At 33.1% G+C, this 21,153-nt stretch overlaps 1 protein-coding gene across 3 annotated transcripts in view; it reads right to left on the bottom strand.

Annotated features, from left to right (window-relative positions):
- Positions 1-21,153, bottom strand: part of Pdgfc (platelet derived growth factor C) — a 198,055-nt gene that overhangs the window by 43,480 nt on the left and 133,422 nt on the right. For all 3 annotated transcript variants that reach the window (XM_046459125.2, XM_046459126.2, XM_058583889.1), the window contains one exon: positions 5,568-5,748. In XM_046459125.2, coding sequence (XP_046315081.1) covers positions 5,568-5,748 — 181 coding nt within the window. The remainder of the gene's footprint in view (positions 1-5,567; positions 5,749-21,153) is intronic.

Raw genomic sequence — 21,153 nt, 5'->3', positions numbered from 1 at the left:
CAAAAGATTTTTTGATACTGGAGAAAAAGATATTATTTCCAGTCTTTGTAGGTCTCTTAAAAGTTTAAATAATGGTGCTTATGCTGCAGTTTTCAGAGTAAAACATATATAATCTATTATAATTTACTCCAAAATTAAACAAGAAATTTTCTTTTAAGAGATCTGAAATGTGTCCTGGGATCCCACTGTGTGTGGCCTCCAAACCCAAATGAGCATGCACTGTTTTATTTCAGTTTTGCTTCATTTCTTCTCAAACAATCTCTCACTGCTAATCTATCAGGACATTTTTTCCCTCCTTTTTCTCCCTCTGTCTCCTTCAGCAGGAAGAATAAGAAATTATAAGACACTTTTAACTCCTTAAGCACAATCATCAAAGCTGAATGTGTGTGTGTGTGTGTGTGTGTGTGTGGTGTGTGTATCATTTGGTATCAATTTACACATATTTATTTTTCATTATTTATTAATGGGGCATGACTGGGGAATAATATTTCTATAAATAATTCTCCAAAATAGTATTAAAATGCTAAAATTTTAAATTCATGTAGCAAATATGCTACTATATTTTTTAAAAAAATCTACAACTACCTACCATTTCATGTCAACATTTCATGCTGGTATTTAAAAAACTAAACAGTCTATAATACCAACTTAACATGGTAAAATGAAGAAATAAACTTTACTAATGTTTTATCCTAAGGGACTTGGGAATCAGGAAAATGATGTTGAAATTGTAACATTATAAATGATGTTATTTATAAAATATGTAAAATCCTTAAGTAGTGTATCAGCATCACTTTATTCAAAGTAATATTCCATCACTTGTTTACCTGTACACTTGTTATATATATTTTATATACATATAAATATGTGTACATTCATATATAAAATATGCCTTCATTAATTGAAGGAAAGAAGAATATGCAAATTATCTTACAAGGATGAACATAATTTTTAATAGCAACTTGGGTGCCAACCCTGAGAGATTGTTAAGTAATATATTTAAAACTTCGCATCTAAGACACATGATAATCAGAATCACAAAGAACTAAAGGCTGACCAGAATCAGATACCCATTCATGCTCCTAAGGAAGGCTACAGTTATCTTTTTATTTATAAAATACAGTATTTAAATAAACTTTCTTTGTAATTCATCCTAGAAAAAAATGTGATTTAACTTAAATTTTTCTTTGTTTATAAACTGATGCAAAATATTCATTGGACTGATTGCAAAACGCAGGTAAGGATGATAGTACACAATTATTATAATAATTTATGTGTAAAAGTTATAATAATTTATGTGTAAAAAGTTATAATAATTTATGGGTAAAATAGGGAATGTTTAATGAGTGTCCCCATCCAACCCACTCCTCAACAACAAACAAACAAAATGGATACTAGAACAACTCTTCAGTATATAAAGAAGGTGGTTTGGTAATAACACACTAATATATCAGGACCAGAATACCTGGTGTCATTATTGTGATTCAACAGCTTTCCAGTTGCTGAATGGTCTCTACCATGTAGCAGCAATAAAGGTAACATGTGGTCAAGGAGAAGTTAGTGTGATTCTACTTTGTTTTAGACAACTCTAAGGGGAAATGGCTCAATGGGTATGAAATCTCGAGCAGCTATAATGTGTCTGGTGTGAGGCATTCATGACAGACCTCTATGCAGGAAGAGTAACCATTCACTAAAGACTTGCGGTTCATATTATTTTTATCATTACAAAGCTAAGAAACCATTGTGGTCAGCTGCGGCAGAGGTTCTGTTTCAGAGCAGAGGGTTTGCAATCAGTGGGACCATTGCCTCTAGGGAACTGAGTGTGCCAGTGTGAAAGTTCATCCACGGCAAGAAAGAAAGAATAACAAAAGTATGGGAGATGATTCAGGGGCTTGGAGGGGCACTTGCCCCTGAGCAAATGCCACAAGAACTTTTAAGTCTGCTAAGAGGCACACTTTCTTCCTTTAGGCTTTCATTTATCTGATTCTCAGATAAGATTGATGGATTGCTGCCCTGGTACAAAGAGTTGGGGGGTTCATGGAGGTTGGGATGTCACTTAGCAGTATACAACAATAATTCAAAACATTCTGCAAGGCTTAAAAGCATAATCGCTTGTCAAATTTTCACTCATCAAATCTTGCCCTTCCTTAGGCAGTTATTAGGTATAGACTAGATGTGTCTGCAAGTCAGGAGAGTAGGGTATCTAGACAAGAGACAGGTGAAGAAATGGCCAGTCAGCTGAGAAAGCAAACTTAAACCACAAAAGAACCAAAGCTTTTTCAGATTGCATATCAATAATTTCTCCAGAAAGCAATCTTTAAAATTAAATCACAAAGTTACATGTATTAATAAATGCAGGACCCCACCTTCAAGCACTCTCGTTTCTCTCTGCCTGGCATCTCAAAGGTGGTAAGGTTTAGAATATCTCCTATGCCATTTCTTCATGTATCTCCATTATCTACAGCTCAGTTCAGGTCCCTATAGGGGCCTTGCAAACGAAGGCTCAATAGATCCAAGGATAGCTGACAACAGCACACCAAAGCCCTTGTTTACCATTTACCAAACTCTTTCAAAGATCATTTCAAAATGTACTGAATTAATTTAATGGCAGCTTGACCAGTGATAACTTGACCTATTGTCTCTCAGTTGTGGTATCTCCTCAGGATCACTGTAAATCTCTTACTGAGTCTAATCCTTGGGGCAGGGCTTTCTTAGCAAAAAGAACATACGGTACATTTTGTAGATCCTTGTGGTTCTTTGCCTCACAAAAATGTTAATGACTCTGATACACATTTTTTAGATATACAGTGCAAGTGTTGGTGAATCTTTATTAGTTAAACTGCAGTGACTCATTCTCCAGTATTTATTGAAAAACTATAATATGCTCTCTGGAGCCAGGTGCCATAAAAATTTTGTGATTTTTTTTTATCTTTCATATTTCATTTAATTCCCACAACTCTTTGAGTTATCTAACCAGATAACCCATGTGATCAGTAAATCAGATAACCCTTATTGGTGGCATATATATATTTTAGCTTTCACGTTTTGTTCTGTAGCAGAATAGTATGTATGCAATTTAAATTAATATAATGCAAAGAGTATAATTTATAATACAAATACACTTAAACTTTATTTTCATCACAGATTAGGGATGAATAAAACCTTTGCTCTCATAAAACCAGTGTCATGTTTTATACTAAAATTTAATCATTCCATACTTAAATCTTAACAACCTTAGGCAAGATAAAACTGAAACTGTACATCATATCACTTTGTAAAAATGTAGCCAAGGATCCCAAGGCCATATACAGTTAAAAGAAAAGATTAACATTATAAATTCTGTGAAGGAGGATACTTAACAATTATGTTAAATAGATTCTTAGTGGCTTTATTCAATTACAGTATCAAAATGTTGCTTATCAGGCCATGCTTATACCTGTAATCCCAGCCACTCAGAAGGCAGAGGCAGGAGGACCTCAAGTTCAAAGGCAGCCTTAGCAACTTAGCAAGGCTGTAAGCAACTTAGTGAGAACTTGCCTCAAAAAATAAAAAGGGCTAGGGATGTGACTAGCAACCTGAGTTGAATCTCTGGTACAAAAGAAAAAAGTATTACTTATTAGGCTGGGGATGTGGTACAGTGGAAGAGTGTCTGCCTACCATGCACAAGGACCTGTGTTCAATCCCCAGACACACACACACACACACACACACACACACACGAAAAAAAAAAAAGAATATGTATTACTCATCAATACTGTTTTTTAAAAAATCTACTCAATAATTTTCATTTTTTAGGTAAAATTATTAAATTTTATTAAATTTAAATTTCAAAATATTAAATTATTAAATTAAATTAAGAAAATTTCTGGAAAGTAACAAAGAAAATGATAAAGAATATATGATAGCAAAAAGTATTTCAGAATGGCATGATATGGATATCTTAATAATCTATAAAGAAAGTGGATCAAAATTCATAGCATTAATTTATAATATTTCAGAGCTATTTCCTTTATCAGCAATAATATATAATAAAGGATTCTATTCATAATAAATAAACAAATTATGTTTCTCAAACTCCAGTTTGTTTTTATCACTTATTCTTAGTTCTTTGCTCAATGAATATGTAAAATTTCACTGTGGGCAATCAAAATGAGAAATTGTAGCTTAACAATGTAAGACACAAATTCAAATATTGATTCCATATTTTCTAATTTGACTCATGAGTCACTAGCACATGTTAAGTGTTTTTATACCCAGTAAGAGTATACATTGTAATAAATGCAGCCTATACTTTGTTGTGTTCTCAGTGTGCCTACTAATATATTAAATATTCTGTCAAAACCATTAAAGATATCAAGTTTTCAGATTCTTTTAAATTGTGATATTGCTGATGATTATTAAAAGGTACACTACAATATTAATATATCTTTATAGGAATGTCTGGATAGCTTATTTAGGCACAGGATACAAACAAAAAATTTCCAACATTTTTGTTGTAGTGCATCAAACACATACAAATATTCAAAATCATACACAAAATACAAGAGCATTGCAATTATTATACAATGCACAATTATAATTAGACAAAATATTAGAAATATTTCTTAAATTCTAGTGAGAATTTTTAAAATTCCTTTTTTGGGGGAAACAACGGGGCATAAATATTATTTTAACACAATAAATCTTAAGTAGGAAAGCAGGGATAACTACATTTTAAAATATATTTCATTTTTGCATTGATTTGAAAAGAATTAATATTTAATAAATTTGCTTTTCTCTAAGAAAAGACAAAAAGAAACAGATCATATTTATAAACAACAAACTAAAAATTAAACTTTTTGGTTGGTACAGAAAGAAATTATAATGCTTTAATGTAAAAAAAAAAAGTAGAAAATCACATAAAAGCATGGAATTTTAAGGCAAACACAACTATTTAGTGCTATTAATCTCAAATAGTGCTGCTTTTCTAGGTCTACAATATATTCGTTCCAAAATCAATACATGGATTTGAAAATAAGAGCTCCAAAGTATCCAGCATCCTTCAAAAATGGAAACTTTAACATAAGAATATTTAGTTAAATGCTAAAAAATGTCGTATAACAAGTCATGAAAAATGCTAGAAAACTAAAATTGTATTTTATTATTTAATATGACTTAAACTAGAAGTTAACTCAAAAAGACATTACAGAGAAAAAATTTTACGGTGATTTCCAAATGAGTAATATATATTGCAAATTTCTCTATTTTTCTGAACAGAAAATCCCTACGTACTTTCCAACAATGTTGAAATACCAGTCAATGAGCTGGGGGGTGAGGGGCAGCCTATAATTCTATGAATGCAAAAACAAATATTAAATTACAGTGATAAGGTATTTTAACACTGCTAATGTGCTATAGTGACAATATTTAAGTTGTCTGTGATAAAGACAGTGACATTTAAGGGGGGAAAATCCAAGCTGGGGAAAGGATTTTTGGTTTTGGTTTTCTGATTCTCATATTTAAAAAGAGAAATCAAGTAAACAAAGAGCTGACTCACTTAAATAAGGGGATCTTAAAGTGGCACTTACTGGCATAACAATGTTGTAGTGGATGCAGAATCCGGGTTCAGAAGGAAAATACTCATCAGATACAAATCTTATCCTGATTTGATTTCCTTTGGAAACCTGTTTTCCTGGTACAGGACCAGAACCACACCAGCGCCCTAATACAGTTCCATCACTGGGTTCCTCAACTTCTACAAAATCATACCTGTAAAGAGACAAAGGTAGAAGGAACTGAAAGTCATGTTTTCTTATTTTGATAAATCATATTTTGTGTCTATAGATTCAATGACTTTATTGACCTTAGAAATGAGTTATAATTAAATGAGATATAATTAAATATTTTAAAGAGGATATAAACTGAAAATGAGATCAGAAACGAGTCTTCTTTTCAAAGTCTTCCGGTTTTGCTATTAACATATAGCAAAAAAATTTGCTATTTATAAATTATTCAATTTAATTTCCATTTGGATAGGATGATCTTACTCCAGTCTTAGTTCCTATTATTGTTGCCCACTGGTTTCTAGCAATAACTCTTCCATTTGTACCACACTCCTTGGCTTTGTTTCCTCATCTGTGATGCCAACTTTTCTAACACCACTCCAGTATACCTGCTTCATATGCACTTTGAACACTACCTCCTCTGCATGATCTTCCTGGGTCTTCTCAGATCACATATATTTTGATAAACACAGATTTTTAATATTAAATATCTTCTTAGGCTATTAAATCCTTAAACAAAGGAATCAATTCTTATATATTTCTGTTTTACTTGGCACTAGTAAGAAATGATTATTTCTTCTAAACAAATGACAACTTTGATTTGGAAGAGATAGTTAGAACAATACTACCCCATGAGAGAAAACATCAAAAATCAATAGGAACTTTTTAGGTTGGCTCAATGACTGGGGGTGAAAAGGGGAATGAGTAAAGTATACTGGACTAGATTCAGAAATTCTCAACACCAGAAAATCTTGATGATAAATATTGCCCTATGTTCCCAACACCTATAAAATATTTCACTGGATATATCATTGAGGCAAAGTTTTTGCTATCATGCATCTGAGTGTGGAACCTAACCTATTTCATGTATAAATACATATATTTTATATACTTTTTAGTTTAAGCAAAATTTTCTAGAAATAGAAAATCAAGTTTCAAATTAATGGAGGAAAGATTTTCACATTTTGCTTGGAACTCTACCAAGAGTTAGTTACTACTTTGGAAAGACATGTCACCAATAGGAACACTACTTATCATATCTGCATCACAATTAAGACAAAGACAATTAAATCTTTTATTATTTATTTATTTATTTTGGTACCAGGGAATGAAACTATGGGTGCTTAACCACTGAGCTTAATCCCTAGCCCCTTTTAAAAATATTTTATTTAGAGACAGGATCTGTCTGAGTTGCTTAGGACCTCCCTAAGTTGCTGAAGCTGGCTTTGAACTCACCATCCTCCTGCCTCAGCCTCCTGAGCTGCTATGATTACAGGTGTCCACCACTGTTCTCAGTTAAATCTATTATTAATCTATATCTTCAGCTGTCAAAATTTAAAATAAGTCTACTTAAAAGATGCAAACATCTGATCATTTATTTTATTTTCTTGTGTAACTATTAATATGTATGTGTGTATTAGAATACATGTTTCAGTATAAATTATTTTGCTATTATTTCAGGTTTATATAATACTCAGGACATTATACCTATTTATTTATTTATGGTTTTTCAGTTGTTGATATACCTTTTTTTAAAAAATTTATATGTGATTCTGAGAATGAACCCAGTGCTTCACATATGCTAGGCAAGTGCACTACCACTGACCAGCCCCAGCTCCAACATTATATTTATTTTTCAAACAACTGCACATACAAATAGATGATGGCATCTATGAATTGCATTTCAGAATGCTAAACAGGAGATTCCAGAAATTCTGTTAAAAGGGAAGTCTGACATTAATTTAAAATGACTGAGGGTTGTTTTTTTTTTTTTTTTTTTAGTTTAGTTTAAATTCAGGAGATACCAGATAACCAAAACTAATGTATTTTACATAGCATTGAATTCAAAGAAGAAAAAAATTGTTGAAAACAAACAGAATATATAACAAACCAATTATAGCTATAAATCTTCCTCCTCAGAAATTATCCAGAACTCTCTTATGACAAGTAAATTAACCTCACTTTCCACATCAGTAAGTTGAGGACAATGCTATCCAACTCAAAGTACTTTCATGGTTTTGAAAACATTGTTGGCACTAGGTTACCAGTCAATAAAGTTATATCTATTCCTAGTCTGCATCCTTCTTACTCCCCTGACACCTCTTTTAAGAAAACTCAAAAATAAAGGAGAGGGAATGTTTGTGCTCTATCATGACAAGTCCAGGGTCATACATTACAAATGCATAAGTCATTCTTTACACCCACTGCAGCAGTTTGGGTGTGAGGGTGTGGGTGAGGTGAAGAGGTGGAGAGGGAGGAGTACAGGGAGTTGAGTGAAACAGATCTAAAAATATTTCAAGTGTAAATAGTTCAAAATTTGGTAATTATCATTTTCAACAAAAGGAAATTTTCACACCAAGACTGTCCACCTGGGAAACAAAGCTTCTGTTCAAGACTATCTGTTTGTTGGGAGGTAAATCTGACTCAGGTTTCCACTATTTCTATAGGTGTTTATGAAGCATTGTTTAGGTATAAAATGTTGAGCTGGGATTCTCAGGATATAAAGATGAAACCACAGCTTCATTGGGTTCCGGGTCCACAAACCACATTGATAAGAACTCTACTGAAGGATACTGAGGAATACTGGAAGTGTAAGAGTAACTTTATACAATGAAACTAGGGTCAATTTACTAAGGCCTTGACATCTGGGCTATCAAAGAATATTGACTGACCAAGGGTGGCAAGGGAGGAAAATGGAAATGCATTTTAGAAAGAAGTCTAATACCTAAGATGTAATATAAGAACAGAGGCTCCAGGCATGGTCAGTCATGAATAGAGGATGGGAAACAAAGAAGAGGATGGAGATCATGCTGTGAAAACAGGCATAGGTGAGCAGGCCTTGGTATTTTGGAGTAAGATTTTAGGAACTTCCTTCTTAAGTCAACCTAACAAACAGAGGGAACACAGTTTTAATAGGCCCTATGTTTCTCTAAAAAAAAAAAAAAGGAAATTAAAAAGTAGCACTGAACAGAAAACCTGGACCTCTGACTTTTTTTTCTTATTTGATGATCTGGTACAATTGAGTATCTAGACACTGTCTCAAAAATAAAAATAAAAAAGGCTGAGGATATAGCTCAATGATAAAGCACCTCTGGGTTCAATCCCCAATAACAAAACAAAACAAAAAAAGAGAAAAAGAAAAGAAAAGAAAAAGTGAGCATCTTTAGCTTTACTGTGACTCCATGAGGGTCCATTTCCAAAGCTGGTGTTGGCTCCAGGAGAGTTGTCTTCTCCCTAATACCCACATCCCAGGCACATAGTAAACATAGTATCAGTATTTGGACAGGCACGTGGCTCTCATATTAACTGAAGCCAACACTAAGAGGAACAGTTCTGGATGAGCCATGTTCTTTTTAGTTTTAGAAATCCTTATCTACTTCCTATACTTTAAAAGCTAAACAAAACAAAACAAAACAAACAAACAAAAAAACCCACCAGATCTCTTCATCTATTTAATCTATTTACATTACTCAGTCCTGTAAGCATTTGATTTTTTGCCAACCTTGTAGATTTCAACTGGTGGAAGTAAAAGAATCACCATGTGCTTGAGGAATACCAAGAAACATTTCAAGTGTGAGTCAAAAGGAAAGATCTTTTAACAAAAGCATCCTTAAAAGGAACAGTCAAGGAAAAAAGGGAAAACCATAGTGAGAAATGGCACAGACGTGATGAAAGGAGAAAGGGGACAATTTCCTCCAGAAGCAGAAGCAGTCAAGCAGTCAATAGAGCCATGCACCAAAGAAAGATCAGAAAAGATAAAAATCATAAAGTATCCATTATAAAGTCATTTTCAATAAACACCATGGGTAGTACACTTGGGTCAAAAAGATTGTTTTGTTTTTTGTTTTTTCATTTGCTATTGAGGATTAAATCCAGGGGCACTTAACCACTGAGCCACATCCTCAGATCTTTATTTTTTTAATTTTAAATTTTGAGACAGGATCTTGCTAAGTTGCTCAGGCTAGCTTTGAACTTTCGATCCTCCTGCCTCAGCCTCCTGCCGCTGGAATTTCAGGCATATGCCACCACACCCACCTTTATCAAAATTTTTCTTGAGAACATTTTCAAAAATAACTATTATAATCTTTTGAATATAAAAAGAATCCTATGAGAAAAGAATATCACACTCAGGAAACCTAAAATTGCAATTTTCATAGCTATTTTACTATACATAACTTTCGTGTTATTTTTTTTTTTTTTTTAAAAAGAAGCACCATATGTGCTTGTCTAATTTGTAACTTCTTTGGAAGTATTTAAAAAGGTATTTTTACTACATAAGGATATGTCTGAATTATAAAAGTTAAGAATTTATTAAACAACACATAAGTCTTTTATTTGTTGGGCTTTGGGCTTTGGGCTGAGGGCTGCAGATATTGCTCAGAGTACATCATTAGCTTGGCCTGTGCAATGCCCTGGGTTTGTTACCCAGCACTGCAAAAGAAAAACATCATGGGCTGAATAACCTATATGCTGATGCAAAACCACTGTCCTGCAAATAAGAGAAGGGTAATGAATCTGTTATTACTTACTTTATGAAGATTTTCTGCTGAATATGATGCCATTTAAAAACAACTTTTATAACAATTTCTGGATTTACAGCTACACAGTGGGCAATTAATTCTTACGTGCTCATGCAAGTCTGGCACATACATTTTATCATAGCACTTTAAAAATACTGCATAGATTTGTATTTCATGAAGGTTAAATGAAATGCACATCTAAAAAAGTACCATATTATTTGCTGACAAAACAGTAGAACTTAGCATATGTTAGTGTTTCACAGTAAATTAGGCATTTTATGCTGTATCCAGAACTCATGTCATAAAAATATAATTCTAAAATTCCTCCAATTATTCTAATATTAATTTTTATGGCCATATCCAACAATTGTTAAGCTATCTACATAATTTTATTTATTTATTTGTTTGTTTGTTTGTTTGTTTTGGGGGCAGTGCTAGGGATTGAACCCAGGGCCTTGTGCATGCTAGGCAAGCACTCTACCAACTGAGCCATATCCCAGTCCTTCTACATAATTTTAAATGTTAATAAAATAATTATTTATTAAGGCTTAATTTTTTCCTGTTAATGGAAACAGAAAATAACCCTTTGAAAGCACATGATTTTTAAAAAATCACATTTTTTAAACTGACTTAAATTGCATCAAGAATCAGGTAAAAGAGATCAGCACTGGGGTTTATAGCTCAATAGTAGAGATCTTGCCTTGTGTGCCTGAGGCCTTGGTTCAATCCTCAGCACCACAAAAATAAAATAAAACAGATTAAAAGAAGATCTACCTGGAAAGTATTCCTATGCCTCTTTGTTGATGGCTTATCATTCAAAATTGCATAAAGAAAAAAAAAAACTACCCCCGCCACCTGATTTTAATATTTCCTTTCAACCTACTGAGAATACAGGAGTCTGGAAAAAGAATAATGAATTAAACCCCGTTAACATCCCTAATAATTTGAATTTTTTGTTTGTCTCTTTGTTTTGCTTTCAAAGAGTGCCATTTGCAGAATATCAGATTCATAGTAGAGGCTGGTTGGTCGATGTACTCTAACACAGCTCAAAACATGCAGAAGAAAACGAAGAGAGGAAACAATGATGAAAAGCCTAACTGTAGGCCATAGTTAAATGAAAGAGAAATGATAAAAGCAAGTAACATTTGACATGAAATACACAATCATCTTCCGATTCAGAGAGATCCATGCCCAGGTGACCACTCTGGAGGCACAGTAATCCTTATAATACACTCTCAGGTATTAATTTTCAATGTGCACAATTGCCCACGTCAGTATTTAAAGGATTTACTAAGCCTATTTTATGAGCCAATCAAACATCACTTTCTCACGGCAACATGATACAGCGCACACAGTGGTAAGTGGTTTATAATGATCACTCCCTTTCTCTAACATACCCCTGGGGACCCAGGGAGGATTTATGTTCTTTTATGTTTAACAAACAAGTCTGGTGTTGTAGACAAAATTTTCATTCTCATGTAGGAATTTAAAAACCATGAGGACACAGGGCTCTTTTCTCACTCCCAAGAATTTTAAGGAGTATAGCAGAGAATACATTCGCTGGTAAACATGATTGTCAGACACCCAGCTTCCTTCAACAAAAATAAACCAACCCTGCAAAACAGGCTGTTTCTAGTTCATATTAACTAAAATCGTGTCAATTAAACCTACTCCATGAATTATTGAACCTGACAGGAGTGTGAAACCCTGCCAACAAATGAATGTAGATTTTAAAAAGGCCCAGCTTTGCAAGTGTCAACTGGAGTCTGAGCTTGTTGGAAGGGGTAATAAAATTAATAAGATGGCAATTCTTCTGCAGTGCTTATTGGCTTATATTTCAGCTTAGAAGAATGCTACTATACAAAGAAATAGATGTTCCTGGTTTCTATTTGAGCACCGCAATGTTTATCTGTTCCATAATTTATATTGGAAATAATTTTAAGTAGTAATATTTACATCTATTAAGTGGTTTCTATAAGGCATGCATTTTCAGGTGCTTTTTATATCAACTCATATACTCTTTACAGAAATCATAAAAGTGGAGACCGCTATTATGTTCATTTTATGGGTTACCAAATATACAAAAGGTAATTTGACCAAGGTAACATAGCAAATACATAAAAAGCCAAAGATTCAATTTCAGGAGTTAAATTCCAGAACCCAGCCTCTGAAGTGTAAAGCCATAGTGTTCACTGTTTAATTATATTTGCTTTATTCTGAGGTCTTACTGCAGAGAATTTTTGAGGTTATATTCAAATCAGCCAAACAGTTATATTCAGGGGCTAGAAAAATACTAAGGACCATTACAAACAAAACTCATCAGTCAGCCTGGTAATTTGGGTTATATGAGTTTTACAAATATTGATTGCAATTAATTTGGTAATATTTAGCATGCCAAGCCAATAAGCATGTTTAGTAGGACTACCAAACACATGATGGAGTTATTTTCATGAAAACTATGATAATTTTATGAGAAATTGTCAAAACTGTATGGGTGGAAAATAGGTGGTTTAAAATAACCATATTACTAAATAAAAATAATGCATAAAATATAAGCCATGAATTCAACTAACAAAGTTGTAAAAATTAAAAGAAAGCAAAAAAAAATAATAAAGACAAAAATTATAAGAAGTATCAAGAACAAAATTAAAAATCAGAATTAAAATCAAAACTGGTTCTCAGAAAAAATAGGGGGAGAGATAATGAATCACAAATTTACAAAGTAAGCAATGAAGAAGATATACACAGATAAAAACATATTTAAAATTTATAAGTGTATTTTATGTGACTTCATGCTAATTAAACTTGAAAAACCAAATAAATGGATGACTAGGAAAATGCAAATGATGAACATTTATTGAAAATTATAGAAAGTGAACAGAATAATAACTAGAAGAAATTGAAAAGATTATCAAACCTTTATCAATAAAAAGATGAAATAGAATGGGGTCTTCTAAGAGAGCTCCAATGAACTGTATAGGAACATATAATCCCAAATTTACAGTTACAATTTTAAAAAAAATTACAAATGATGCTATCTTCTCAATTAAAAGTTAAAACAAAAACAAAAACAAAAAACAGCCAAGTGCAGTGGTGCATTCTTGTAATCCCAGTGACTCAGAAGGCTGAGTCAGGAGGATCACAAATTCAAGAACAGCCTCAGCAACTTAAAAGTACCCTCAGCAATGTAGTCAAAACCCTGTCTTAAAAATAGAAAGGAGGGCTGCAGTTGTAGCTCAGTCATAGAGCTCTTGCCTAGCATGTGTGAGGCACTTGGTCCAATCCTCAGCACCACATAAAAATAAATCAATAAATAAAATAAAGACATTGTGTCCATATATAACTAAAAATATTTTTTTAAAAAAAGATCTGGGGACGTAACACTACTTTTAGTAAGAGTGCCCCTGGGTTCAATCCTTTCTCCCATAAAAATAAATTAATAAATTAAATTAAACCACCTGAAATCTTGTATCAAAGTTTTGTTGAAATGATCAAAACTAAACATTAAAAATTAAGATCCACTTCACACACAAATAGAGGGAACTGAACAAATTTCCAAATAAATTTTAGTTAAATATCTATCAGTAGATTAAAAGACATTGTACTTTTCAACTCAGTACAGGCTTCACTCATTAATATGATGATGGATATAAAAATGACCCTGTGGAATATGAGAAAGAGAAAAACCTACATGATTGTGTTAATAGCTGCCTAAACAATCTGACAAAACCAACTACTTAAACAAAAACCAAGGAAACTGAATATCAGAAAACTTTCAAATTATGTTAAAAATTACTTAACAGAACCTAGCCATAAGCAGTATATTAAATAATATTAAGTCCTTCTCATTAAAGTTTGAATAAAGATGGGACTGGTCTTTCTCACTATTATTTTTCAACATTTATGAGGAAGTGCTAGCTGATTTAGCAATAGAGGAAAGAAAAAAGATTGCAGTAGAAGTAGAGGAGAAAAATGATCCTTGGTTGGTCCTAAATTCTTTTGAGCGTAGACTGCAGTGGGATGAACCCAGAGGCTGGAAGAACTTGACAATAATTCAGGAGTAGGATGGCATGCTTGGAGGACAGAATGGGAATGGCTTCATACTGTACATATTAAGGTAGACCTGATGCGATTTGGTGTGTGGCTTGAAAGAAAGGAGTCAAAAGAGATTCAAACTTTCCAGCTTTTAAAAATGAACTGTAAATCATAAGAAAATTCAATGAAGTGTCTGAATTTAGGATCAGTACACAAAAAATCAATAGTTTTCTGACAGAAAAATCAACAACTGCATAGGAAGAAAAATATCATTTATAGTATAAGTTAAAAAAATGCTTAGTGATAAATTTAACCAACAAAGAATACACGCATAGTGTGTGAGGAAATACATAATATTACTAAGTGAAAAAAGGCATGGATTTATTTTTATTAAAATCGCAATAAGTCTTTTAAAGTATTTGTAAGAAATAATAATCATCCTAATAAAGCAAACATTACATAGTACATACAAGGAACCAGACACTTCAAATATTAAGTCGTGCAATCTTCAAACACACCTCATGTGGCTTTTATTATTATACCCATTTTAGAGAAGCAGAGAGGTTATATAACACGGCAGACGTCACACATCTAACTAATAAACTAATAAAGCTGAGGCAGAAACTTAGCTTTTGACTTCAAAAGCCCCGTTTTTAAGCACTTATTTATACTGACTTTAAATAGGACCCAAAAAAGAATTATTTAGCCAAAAAATGTTTCTATTTATAATTTAGTGTTAAAAATTCTGATTTAAACTCTGCAAAGCCTCTTATACAAAATGAGGATATTCATTAGTTTTAAGATTGTTGTATTAAATGAGAGAACAAAGTTATGTTAAGTGTTAGTAGAGTGCCTAACAATAAGGTGCTCAATAAGTACTAGGTTTTTTTTTTCCTTTTTTTGGTGGGAGGTGGGTACTGGAAATTGAACTCAAGGGCACTCGACCACTGAGCCACACATCTCCAGCTCTATTTTGTATTTTATTTAGAGATGGGGTTGCTTAGCACCTCACTTTTGCTGAGGCTGGCTTTGAACTCAAGATCCTCCTGCCTCAGCCTCCTAAGCCTCTGGGATTACAAGCATACACCACACCCAGCTATACTTTTCCTTTTTAAAAAATGACATTAATTAAACCATAGATGCAATTCAGAGGACACTTTATTGCTGGGGAAAGGCAGACACCAAAGTTCCTCATAAAGTAGTAAGTTGCACAAACACTGGTTTTAAAAATTAAAATATTGAAATTATTTTGACAAAAATTGTATATTTTTGCATGGTACAGTGTAATGGTTTGTATGCTGTTATAGGGATGTAAAGGCGTATAGTCATTTTGGAAAATAGTCTGGAAGTTCCTCAAAAAACTAAATATAGAATCACCATATGATCTAGGAATACCACTTCTGTGTATGCATCTAAGGGAACTGAAATCAGTACATCACAGAGATATCTGTGCTCTCATTCTCATTTCAACATTATTCATAATAGCCAACAGAAAATAACCTAAGGAAGCATCAACAGATGAAGAGATAAAGAAATGAGGTATACAAATACAATGGAATACTGCACAGTGTTTACAAAAGAAGGAAATTCTGTCATTCACAACAACATGGTTGGAACTGGAGGGCATTATGCTAAGTAAACTAGACAAGCACACAGATAAATACTATATGATATCTTGGGTGGAAGGCAAAACAGTTGATCTCACAGAAACAGAATAGAAAGGTACACAGGATGAATCGGGTACTTCATAAAAATCAACCTAATGTCAGTATTACCAGAGGTCAGGAGCAAGGGGAAGGGGAGATATTAATCAAAGTAGCCTGAAGGAGTAAGTTTCAGTCATCTACTGCTCTTCGTGGTGGTGAGCACGAATCATTTGTGACTCACAACAAAACCAGAACCAGCTTCCTAGTACTTTCTTACCTATGGCTGACAGTGTCCAAAATTTATCCTGCTTAGAACAATGCCAGCATGTATATATTTGCTATTAATATTAACAATTTCTCCTTTCCTTGTGGTAGAAGATATATTCATCAATAGATTACAAAAATTCTGAGTAATTAATATTTGTGCCTACATTTTGTTAAATATAAAATAGTATCAAATTATGATTGCTGTGGAAATTAATATCAATTAATACACAAAAGCACTCACCTACCTGTTCAGCATTTCTTTCCTAAGATAATCAGTGCCTGAAACATGACTACCTATTCTCAGATAGCTATTACCTGGATGCTATACAGAAAACTAATTTATATCACTGTACTATTACTAAAATAATGCTAATGTGACCATGCCAATTCAGGGATTGTTCCCTGAGGGACAACTGTACATAGTAAATTTTACTAGTTGGATTCATGTTCCTCTCTACTCTGAGGGTTACTTCCTGTTCTCTTTATTGCATCCTCAATTTTAATGATATATACAAAGAAGTCTCATTAACATGTCAGCCTGTGTAGAGCAATGCTCGTTGGCATGTGGGTGTTTATTAAACATAATGTGTGATTGATATTAGTCACAAATAACACTTATATGATAGAATACCTTTATTACTTGTGCCAGTAATTGAATCAGTGCATGGCTGAAAGAAAACTGAATAACCTAAATTAAAGAAATTAACATTCTATTTCAACTTAAGCAAAATCTTTCTCTTGTGGATTATCATCTGATCATTTCAACATATTGGGTACCACTAAAGGAAGACAGGTAGATGGTATTAGAGAGAGTAAGGACCTCTTTTAATGCATTCCAACTCCTGAGTTTAAGATATCTAGAAAGACTGAGATGGGAAGGCACATGTTAAGGTCTACTTATAGGGCATGAAGGGCATAAAAAATTTAACACAAGATGTTAGGTCTATGGATATACTCTTTCACCTCTTCAATATCACGACTGTTCTGGGTACAAGAAACCCACAGTTTACCAACTAGCAGAGACACACTACAGGCTACTTCCTTTTTACACTGGTTTCTTACCAACCAAGTTATATTCTTTGACTAGCTGAATTCCATCACCTAAATTATCCAAAAAAGTCCATGACCCTGTTGTTACCATTCTTTTAACTTAGTAAGCAATTTTTCACGACTACAAAGGAAATTATTTTTAGTAAAGGTGAGTCAAATTTTTATCATTGTATCATCAAATCAAGATATTTTTACCTACTATAGGTTTTATTCCTTCATTTCTTATCTGCACTTTATCCTTGATATGTTTGCAAATGGCAAGGTTTTTTTAAACATGAATATATCTGAACTTGAGACAAATATCTAAGCAACATGTCACTACAGTTTGGAGAGGATTCATATACTGTTTATCAAAACATTATAATAATTTCAGACTTTATTTTAAAAGAGAACATTTAAATAGCTGATCAGCAGCACAGACATTTCAGAAGGCTCAGAGGTTTAGATATACAAATTTAATTTTTGGTGATGTCTGTGAAAATGGTACAGTTTGTTTTAGAATAGAGCAAAGTAAAAAGAAAACACTCTCCCTTTTAGGATATTAGGAAAATTTAGGTACAGTTCCTTTACATGAAAGTTAAAAAGCAAAACCAAAAACCTCTAAGTATTTGAGCTTTTTTACTTACTGAATTTCTATTTCATAATGAAATGGTTTCTCATAAAATGCATCTGAAAAAGTACTCTATGAAGTTTAAAAGAAATTTCAAGTCCTCTGACATTATTCACTATTGAAAATAATTGAGAACAAATCCATAGACTCAAGCAAATGCAAACAGATGAGCAGAATATTGCAATCTAATTCAATATTTTTTTTTTATTTTAGTGGCAAACATTGAACCAGAGCCTTATGCATGCTAAGCATGCTTTCTGTCACTGAGCTTACCCCCCTGCCCAGTTTATTATTCTAAGGAAATAGGTGTTCCATATAAAAAGGCTCAAGGCTTCTGGTTCCTGGTTTTCAAAACAAAGGTCTATGCAGATGATCTAGAAGATCAGTTTTAAAATTTTTAATTTCTTTTCCTGATTTAAGAACCAAAGCATACTTCCTTTGATGTATTATGTCAAAAATTAAGCAGCTTAGACTTAGAACATACCTACCATTATATTTTCCAGAAAATGTTGTTGCAACTTTTCCAAGATCTATATAGCATTGTTTTCAGCAAGTATCATAAACATGCAGACTGCACAGGCAGGGTTAGTTAAAGGTGATATAATTTTTTAAAATAAAATTCACTTAGCAATTTTTAAGACAATCCATCTTCACTACACAATGGCAACTTGTGAAGACTGAAATAAGTGTTTAAGGGAAATTTAGTGAAGTATACACATCATTAACATTTTTTGTGATTTCAAATCTTGACAAAAGTGAATAATCCAATCACTTTAATGGGAAATTAATAAATTCAGAAATTTGATAAGCAAGTTATCCCATTCACACCACATGTTAAAAATATAAAAATAACATTTTTCGTTCTTGTTTTTCTAGGATCCTCAACCACCTTTCTTTCCAATGATGACAAAGGATCTATAGAGTGTAAGGGATTATACTTTTTCATGGAAACTAGTGACTGAAGGAGGAGTTAATGACAACAAAAGGCTGTCATTTCACAAGAAACAGAGCAAAACAAAAATCTTCATATAAAAGGAAACATTTCGGATTGTTAGGTGATCTGATCACTGTAATAAGTGCTGCTAAGGAGATTACTTCATGTTTCGTGGTGTGAAAGGGAAATAAGAAATGCTAGATGCTAGGCTTACTGCCCATTTGGCGAAATCAGCCTTCCTGGGCAGTATCCCTAGGCAGGGATTATTTGGCCCTCGGTTTGTTTTATTTTCCTCTTCTCACTTTTAAAAATTTTCCTCTTACTCTCTATTTATTACTTTCCTGTTACAATTACCCCTTCAAGGTGCTTTAATATCCAGGATTCCTACCATATCCTTTTAATAGGTTCCTGTGCTACCAGAAAATTTGGCAGTTTTTTAATAGCTTAAAACATATCACTCACTTCATTTCCTCTTTTGCTCCAGATGTTTTCTCTCAGATTGCTTTCTCCTCAACAGAAGAGAGAGGGTAACTTCTGAATTCAGGCTCTTATTATCTCATGATTTCCATTCATATATTCAAACATTTTTGTCTACCTGCTTATTCCACTAAGCCTTAATTTCCTTCTCTGCAAGTACCGAGAATTAATGATAAATTTCATTTCTTACATGTTATTAACTTTATAATATACAAGACAATAAAAAAATGCAAGATTCTCAAATCATTTGGTCCTGCAAGAAGATTCCCATTTATAATACTTCATTTAATGGAACCACATAGAAATTAAACCCCATTATTTCAGAAACTTATCTAAAAAGCTGTGTTAATTACACAGGCAAAAGTGAGGTATAATAAGAAGTAGTCATTTTTAGCAATTATTATACTCTGATTTCAATTACTAAGCAGTTTAGGTTTTCAGTTAAACTAGAATTTAAATTATGGAAAATACACAGGTCTTGCAAATATTATATAACACAGAATTCTAAAAATAAAATTAGAACATCAATATGAAAAATACACATTTGTCCTTTAAAATTACATATCAAAGATAATTCTAAAAATAAAAAGCAAGGACTGCATTTTATTTTTTTGTCTTCATGTCCTCAGAATCTTATTATGTGACACTAGTGCATGATCAAGAATCATTTGGCTGACGGGACTGAAGTACTTCACGCCACAAAGAAAAATTAAAGATAAAGCAGTGTGCATCCTCCCCCAGTCCCTACTGCAGACTCCATCCAGTCCAGGGCTCTGATGAAACACAGACAACTTCCATTCTACTTGTGGGCCTTTGGGCAACTGAGTAATTGTGGGCTACTTAGGACTTTAGTCATTTGTGAACCTCAACCAGGGCGAGACACTGTATTTCACCAGATGGCAAATATGATCATATTTTCTGGTACAGCAACTCCAGTAATAATAGCCCTGTCATAGGTCAAGAACATACTTTATATCACCACGTTATGACTCATGGGTTCCAAGCACATCCGTGGTCCGTTTCATCAGATACACTTAGAAACTGCTACACGGTAACTTTGGAAGGACTGCGTTCCCCAGAGTTTAAATTAATTGATGAAATTCCTTACTACCACTAATATAACCTTTGCCACTTCCCTTGGCACACTTTCATTTCTTCAGATTTCAACTAAATGTGACTTCTTCAGAGAAGCCTTCTGTGGGTCCCACAGGCAGGGGTTGTGGAAGTCTTTTGCGGCATAGTCCCTACCACACCCATGACTAATTCGAATTACACTTTTTGCATGACTGTCCCTTGACTACAAGTGGCTGTTTAAAAATGAGGATTCTAGACTTTATTCTAAGTAATAAACTGGTCGTGATTTTTTTTTTTAGAAATTCATTATAATATTAATCCTTTACGATGATGGTCACATTGATTTGCTGTACAATTTGGCATACTAGCTTATGTGACTTGTTGTATTTTAATTCTATGGTCTAGCTCCTACTTTATTGTTGCCTTTTCAAACCTGTCTCCACACCTAGGGACATTATCAGACCATACTGCAAACTCAGCTAATTGGGGACGTACTTACATATCTCATCCTCTGTGATTACATATATAATTGATTATATAATCACAAGTATATTAAAACTTTTAGTTGATTATTAACGATTCTCTTTGATTCGATATTTTACTTTTTCAAGGAAGGAACGAGGACTTAAACTGAGTGGCTTTCAACTTTTTCACCTGCTTAAGTAGGAGATTAATGAAGTCTGAAGTGGTATACAACCAGTCCTCCTTTATTACACACTTTGTCATTCAATAAATTGTTATTTCAAAGAATCTCATCTATTTAGAAACTATTTTTGCC

This window comes from Marmota monax, unplaced genomic scaffold (assembly GCF_021218885.2).
Source record: "Marmota monax isolate L192 unplaced genomic scaffold, Marmota_monax_Labrador192_F-V1.1 WCK01_AAM20220418_F8-fsc00002, whole genome shotgun sequence".
NCBI lineage: Eukaryota > Metazoa > Chordata > Mammalia > Rodentia > Sciuridae > Marmota > Marmota monax.
The sequence above is the reverse complement of the archived record's forward strand: the minus strand, read 5'-3'. Positions and strand labels throughout refer to the sequence as shown.